The sequence below is a fragment of the Hakea prostrata genome, chromosome 3 (assembly GCF_041222555.1).
Source record: "Hakea prostrata isolate BN-2017 chromosome 3, UWA_Hpros_2, whole genome shotgun sequence".
Classification (NCBI taxonomy): Eukaryota; Viridiplantae; Streptophyta; class Magnoliopsida; order Proteales; family Proteaceae; genus Hakea; species Hakea prostrata.
In genome coordinates this window covers 34,601,387-34,608,981 of record NC_142602.1, presented here as the reverse complement: position 1 = coordinate 34,608,981, position 7,595 = coordinate 34,601,387, and the positions used below count along the sequence as shown (strand labels likewise).

The window sequence follows — 7,595 nt, the reverse complement described above, 5'->3', positions numbered from 1 at the left end:
GGAAGATACGTGCACCTCCAGAGGATCGGGATATGACAAAATATTGCCGATTCCACCAAGATTATGGCCACCATACGGATGCTTGTCGGAATCTGAAGTTTGAAATAGAGAAATTGATTCAACAAGGAAAGATGGGTCAATATGTAAGGCAGTCAGGGAAGAGCCAAGCGTATTCACCTGCGCCCAAGAAAAGAGGACGATCCCCAAGTCCAAAAGAGCTTGTCAAAAAAGCGGACAAGGGAAAGGAGAAGGTTGATCGGGAAGAAACACCTGTGTATGTCATTATGGGGGGACCAACTGTGGAGTCAATCAGAAAGGCAAAACAAAAGGCTCGGTTCGTGGGAGCTGTTCATTTGCCTAAGAAAAGGCAAAATCCGGTATGTCCCGAGCCCATAACTTTTACGGACGCAGACTTAGATGGTGTCACGTCACCACATGATGACGCGATTATCATTAAAGTCAAAATAGCAAACCGGGAGGTTCACCGAGTTCTGGTGGACACAGGATCCTCTGTCGATCTCATCTCGTATGATGCCTTCAGAAGATTGAAGTTGGCTGATGATTTGTTAACCCCATCATCAACGCCACTATATGGTTTCGCAGGATCATCCACAGTGGCAGAAGGAACGATCCATTTGGATCTCAAAGTTGGAAAGTCACCCCGAGATACTTTGGTTCAGGTGAACTTCATGGTGGTCAGGGAGCTGTCGGCATATAACGTCATTCTGGGACGACCAACATTGAACGCACTTGAAGCAGTGGTGTCCCCCAGACATATGAAGTTAAAGTTCCCGACCGAATCAGGAGTCGGGGAATGTTGCTCAGATCAATCGGCTTCCCGACAATGTTATACAAACTACTTGAAGGAAAAGCGTAAGCCAGAAAGTTCGGGAACGGCCATGAACGTCGAGGTTCGGGATGATCGTGATGAGGAAAGCATGCAACGGGCGGAACCCGTGGAAAAGCTGGAAAGGATCCAACTTAGTCAATCCCTTCCTGATCGAGGAACGTTTATTGGCTCAGAGCAGCCAGACGATTTTAAGGAGGAACTTACCCGGTTCTTGTGTGATAATGCGGATATCTTCGTGTGGTCAGCAAATGATATGCCCGGGATAAACAGACGGGTTGCAGAGCACAAACTCTGGATACAAAAGGATGCAACTCCGATCATCCAAAGACGAAGAAATTTTGCGATTGAAAAGCATGAGGCAATCAAGGTCGAGGTTGAAAAATTGGAGAGGTCGGGTTTCATAGAACCAATCGAATGCCCGACCTGGCTTGCCAATGTAGTTATGGTTAAGAAAGCAAACGGGAAATGGAGAATGTGTACCGACTACACTGACTTAAACAAAGCCTGCCCTAAGGATTGCTACCCTCTCCCGAGGATTGATCTTCTGATCGATGCCACTGCTGGTCACGAAGTCCTTAGTTTCATGGACGCATACTCGGGATATAACCAGATCTTGATGAGTCGGGAGGATGAGAAACACACTTCCTTTATGACTGATCGGGAGAGTTATTACTACCGAGTAATGCCGTTCGGGTTGAAAAATGCAGGGGCAACTTATTAGAGAGCTGTCAATAGAATTTTTCAAAGGCAAATCGGGCGGAACATGGAGGTATATGTAGACGACATGCTTGTAAAAAGCTTGGTTCGGGCAGGACATTTGGCTGACTTGGAAGAGACATTTGATGTTCTCAGGACATACCGAATGCGCCTGAACCCTGAAAAATGCGCCTTCGGGGTTTCCTCGGGAAAGTTCCTTGGGTTCATGGTTTCCCAAAGAGGAATCGAGGCTAATCCAGAAAAGATTCAAGCACTGATTGAGATGACACCACCAGCTACAATAAAAGAAATCCAGTGTTTAACCGGGAGGGTGGCCGCTTTGAACCGGTTCATATCCCGAGCTGGGGAAAAGTGCAACACGTTCTTCAAAGCCTTGAAGACTACATCAAGCTCGGGAACAGTCACTTGGACACCGGAATGCCAGCAGGCCTTCGATCATCTTGTAACGTATCTCGGGACAACACCTGTCTTGGCCCGACCCCTGTCTGGAGAGGCCCTTACGATCTATCTGGCAATTTCGCCTACGGCGGTCAGTGCAGTTTTGGTTCGGGGTGATACCGTTCAGAACCCAATCTACTATGTGAGCCATGTGCTTATAGATGCTGAAAAGCGGTACCCGGACATCGATAAACAGGCGTTGGCGCTTCTCGTGGCATCACGAAAACTCAGGCCTTACTTCCAATCACACCCGATAATAGTCCCGACTAATTTTCCATTAAAGAAAATACTACAAAGACCTGATGTAGCAGGGAGGATGGTCGGGTGGTCCGTGGAACTTAGCGAGTACCAAATTGAGTTTAGACCAAGGACAGCCATAAAGGCCCAGGTATTGGCCGACTTTGTTGTCGAAAGCACTATACCATAGAGGAACGACCAAATGCCGACGGATGAAGTATCCGAGTTGTGGATTCTACATGTTGATGGTTCGAGCAATGTTTCCGGATCGGGAGCAGGCTTGACCCTCTGTAGTCCCGAAAACTTCACTATTAGCTATGCTATAAGGTTTAAATTCCCAGCCTCAAACAATGAAGCAGAGTATGAGGCTGTCATAGCAGGCTTGCGAGTGGCCCGAGCCCTTAGGGTTCGGGAGCTGGAAGTAAGAAGCGATTCCCAACTGGTTGTCAACCAAATCAAGGGGGAGTATGAAGCAAAGGATGAAAGAATGGCTAAGTATTTAGTCAAGGTTGGACAGTTTCAGACTTTCTTTGAACGGGTAACATACCGACAGATACCAAGAAAGGAGAATGAAAATGCAGATGAGCTCTCCCGACTGTCAATGGCAAGTTACAAGAACTTGGACTCGGCTGTTTATATTGAAGAATTAAGTAGCCCGAGTATCCAGGAAATAGAAACCTTTGAGATCAGTAAGGAACCAGACTGGACGACGCCTCTGATTGCGTATATTCGGGATGACATTCTCCCGACTGGTCCAAAGGAAGCAAAAAGAATCCGGAATCAAGCCGCTCGGTTCACCATGGTCGGGGATCAGCTGTATAGGAGGTCCTTCACGAATCCTCTCTTGAGATGTGTTGGGCCATCCCGAGCAAGTTATGCCCTAGCTGAAATCCACGAAGGCATATGTGGGGCACACATGGGCGGGAAGGCATTGGCACAAAAGGTATTAAGGTCGGGAATATTCTGGCCTACAGTACAGAAGGACGCGATTGACTATGTCCGTAAGTGCGAACGATGCCAGAAACACGCTAATGTTCCAAAGTTACCAGCGGTCCCCATGATATCCGTCTCCATCCCGACGCCATTTGCGATGTGGGGAATGGATCTAGTCGGGAAACTACCAAAAGCTCCTAAGAATCGGGAATATATGGTGGTTGCAATAGATTACTTCACAAAGTGGGTCGAGGCTGAACCATTATCTTCCATCACGGAGAAACAGATGGAAAAATTTTTCGAAGAGAAGATAATATATAGGTTCGGGATACCCCGGATCTTAGTGACGGATAATGGCAAACAATTTGAAGGCGCCGGGTTCAAATCCTTTTGTACGAGGTACCATATAGAACATCGATTTGCTTCGGTTGCCTACCCCCAGAGCAATGGACAAGTGGAGGTTACCAACAGGACACTTATCGATGGGATCAAAAAAAGGTTGGAAGATAATCGGGCAATGTGGGTCAAGGAACTCCCGAGTGTACTCTGGTCATACAGAACTACGGTGCGAACCCCAACTGGCGAAACCCCTTTTTGTTTAGCTTATGGGACTGAAGCCCTAGCTCCCGTGGAAGTATTGGCTGGATCATTGCGTTATGATGCGTTTAACGAACAACAAAATGATCAAGGGCTCAGGGAGAATTTAGATCTTTTGCAAGAATCCCGGACAAAAGCACAACAGAAGAATCTATTGTATCAAAGGAGAGCGGCACAACACTACAACTCTCGGGTTAAGAACCGAAGATATAGATCGGGAGATCTGGTTTTAAGACGTACTGGGGCTTCAGACCCGAGAAATCAAGGAAAGCTAGCTCCAACATGGGAAGGACCTTACCTGGTAGAAAAAGAAACAAGGCCGGGATCATATCGACTGAAGAGAATAGAAGACGGAAAACCGATTGATCGTTCATGGCATTCCACAAATTTGAGAAGTTCTACCAATAACCACTATAGACATCGGGTCAATTCCGTTTGTGACTTCGTCTTTTACCAGATCAAATCTTTCTAAGGAAGATACAATAAATTTGGGTTCATTCCCGTTTGATCAACCCTTGTTGAAGGAACATGCATCTTTTCTTAAAGATACCATTCACTCGGGTTAACTCCCGTTTGATTAATAATTCCTTTTTTGAGGGAAACTGAATCTTTTCTTAAAGATACCATTCACTTGGGTTAACTCCCATTTGATTAATAATTCCTTTTTTGAGGGAAATTGCATCTTTTCTTAAAGATACCATTCACTCGGGTTAACTCTCGTTTGATTAATAATTCCTTTTTTGAGGGAAATTGCATCTTTTCTTAAAGATACCATTCACTCGGGTTAACTCTCGTTTGATTAATAATTCCTTTTTTGAGGGAAATTGCATCTTTTCTGAAAGATACCATTCACTCGGGTTCATTCCCGATTAATTAACAATTCCTTGATCAAGGATTTACATCTTTCCTTAAAGATACCATTCGCTCGGGTCACTCCCGTGTGATTAATTAACAATTCCTTTTTTTAAAGGAACTTATCTTTTCTTAAAAAATACAAGTCACCCGGCTTACTATCGTTTACTCCTTTTTTGAAGGAACTTACATCGAGGAGATACAAATCACTCGGGCTTATCTCGATAATCCACAGGGGGAAATTGTTTGGTAGCTTATGTGCAACACAAATGGAGAAAAAACTTGATTCATTCATAAAAAGATTATAATATTCAGCATCAAGACTTAATCAATTTTCACTGAAGGACTTCCGGGAAGGTCTTCTCCAGCAGCTGGTTCAGTCGCGCCTTCTAGGGACTCCAGCATGCCTACAGTATTGGCAGGGGAACCTTGGATCTCTTCCTCGCCCCGATCGTGCTCCTCTGGCAACTCACTATCTTCTTCCCGAGCTATTGTTTCTTCATCTTCACCTTCCTCTCTTACTTTGTCTTCAGGAGAGGGTTGGGGAAGAGGATTAATATAATCCACAGCATCGGGAAAAGGGAAATCCTCAAGCTCGGGAAGACCTTCGGGACGAGGGCGTTTGAGCTCATCGTAAATCAGAGGGTCCAGCAGCTTCTCCAACTCTCGGGGACGAGGAAGATCTGTCTGCTCCAGAGCCTTTTTAAAGGCAACTCGCATACCTCTCTTAAAGGCGGGAGTAGCAACAGCCAGAGTGAGACTCTTGAGTCGTGAAGTATTCCTCCAGCACACCTCGTCTTGAGGCTCCAGGACCCGAGGACTCCAGCTCTTTCAACTTGTCTCTCAGCTGGGCATTCTCATTCTTCTCCGCCAATAAGAGGGCTTCAGACGCCCTCAAATCTTCAGACACCTTCCCGACTTTCTCTTCCAGGTCACTGACCTTCCCTTTGTACTTGCTTTTGCTTTTGGAAAGGACATCCCTTTCCTTCTTCAGCTTGGCCGCTTTGTCTTCGGCGTCTTTCAGCTTCTTCTCCGCCTCTTCTTTTTCCGTGATAGCAGTGCGGGCCCGAACGTTCGACTCCCCGTGGAGCTGTTCGGCCAGCGCTAACTGGTTAGCCTGGTCCCGAGCCCTACGAAGAGACTCAGAAAAAATGTGGACGGCACCAGCAACATATCTGAAGAAAGATTTCCCGGATAAGAAGAATGATGGTAATGATTCGGGAAACAAAGGGAGGAAAAGATAGGTACCTGAATCCTTCATTAAAAAATTCCCTATTCGGGAGATTGCGCAGATACGTTGTATCAGCATCATTTGTAGCTTCATTCAGCCACTGTTCGGCATATTCGGAATCACTGAAAACAGTGTTAAAACCGAAATCACCGGCTGAAGAAGAGGGGGCGACCTCCCGAGTTGGTTCGTCGATACGAACCCTTTTTTGAAGACGAGGCAGGCCGCCCGCTTTACGCTTCTCAGCTCTAGAGGAAGGAGCTTTCTTCTTCAGACTCTTCTCGGGAGAAGATCGGTTGGAGGGGGGAATCGTCTTTGCAGCCGCAGGAACTTGTGCTGGGGCTTTTTTGAGTACTCCCGAAGGAGGTTTGCTGGAAGGCACAGGTTTCCGTCTCCTTGCCTCGTCCATGTTCCCGAGCGCCATTGCCAGAAGATCATCCTCAGAGATATTTTGGCTCACTGAAAAACAAAGAATACGTATCAGGTCAGCACAACATAGATGACACAGAAACAATAAAACAGAGACTTACTCGGGGAGAAACCCCATAGCTGAAGAACTGACTCGTACTCCATGGAGTACCCATGGACTGCGAGCTCGTCATCGTCAACCGAGTTTATTATGTCAATATAGTTTTCCTCCTCGGGATGTAGGGCGACAGGAATATTCAGACGGTCGATCTTCCCCTTGGGGATTTCTTGGAATTGAGTACGGAAGGGCTCGGAGAGAAGGTGGTTTAAAGAAAAGGTAAAACTCCCGCCATTTCTTGGTGGTGGACGGGAGGGAATCCTTTAAGATGAAGTTCCCTTGAGAAGGGGAAATTCTCTTGGATAGGAAAAACCAACCGCGTTGGCTGTGAGGATGAAGGGAGTAATAATGGTGGAATAAGCCGAAAGTCGGGAAGACCCCTATTGACTTACAAAAGCCAACGAACCCGATCATAATCCTCCAACTGTTTGGGCTCAAATTAGAAGGGCTGAGCTTATAATGGTCAAGCACATCTATGAAAAGATCATGCAACGGGAGACGTAACCCCCCGATAAAGGCATCATAATACAAGGGATAGAATCCCTCGGGAGGACTGTTTACTCTTTGGCTGTCGGTCGGGATAATAACCTGATAACCCTCAGGAATACCAAAACTACCCAAAAATCTATCCAGATCCTCGGGAAACAGGGAGCAGAGATAGAATTCAGGTCCCGAGGAATTCTGGACGAAATTAATGTGCCAGGGAGTTAAGGGTTCGGCTCGAAGCATTTCTAAGGCTGCGGAGTCGAGTTTCTTACAGTCAGGTTTACGGGGAATGGCCCCCCGAAAACCGCTAGGACGTTGAAAAGGTGGTCGAGGGGGAGCTTTCGATCTAGATACCCGGGAGGTAGACGGGACATCCGTCTGAAGGAAAGCTTGGGAAGATACAGCAGGGGGATCTCGGGAAGTGGCCGTAGACTCAGGTCTTAGGGCACTCTGGGCAGAAGGAGTAGCAGAATCAGAAGCAGGGGCAGGGTTCGAATTTGAACTAGGAATGACTTCTACTTCAGCCTCAACTTCGGCCTCAACTTCGGCCTCTTCCTCGGCCTCTACCCCGGCCTCTACCTCCCCTTCTACTTCATCGGGTACAAGGGACGTAGTCAGGGCTTGCATCGCTTGTTTCTCTTTGTCCTTGCGGAACATCTCCTGGATCTCATTATAGAGCCGAAGATCGTCGTCCGGGATGGAGCAGCTGTTAGATTTGGATTTCTCCTCAT

At 46.8% G+C, this 7,595-nt stretch overlaps 1 protein-coding gene across 1 annotated transcript; it reads left to right on the top strand.

Moving 5' to 3' along the window:
• Window positions 1-2,444: 2,444 nt before the first annotated feature.
• Window positions 2,445-4,877, top strand: LOC149022150 (uncharacterized). The gene is made up of 2 exons (XM_089147557.1): window positions 2,445-3,243; window positions 4,807-4,877. The coding sequence occupies exons 1-2, from the start codon at window positions 2,445-2,447 to the stop codon at window positions 4,875-4,877; spliced, it is 870 nt and encodes a 289-aa protein (XP_089003683.1).
• The last annotated feature ends 2,718 nt before the right edge of the window (window positions 4,878-7,595 follow it).

What these genes read in the sequence shown, in the direction of transcription:
- LOC149022150 (XM_089147557.1), top strand. Translation starts at nt 2,445, where the DNA reads ATGCCGACGGATGAAGTATCCGAGTTGTGGATTCTACATGTTGATGGT. An exon ending in GGACGCGATTGACTATGTCC is followed by an intron (nt 3,244 to 4,806) that starts GTAAGTGCGAAC and finishes CCTTTTTTGAAG; the next exon opens with GAACTTACATCGAGGAGATA.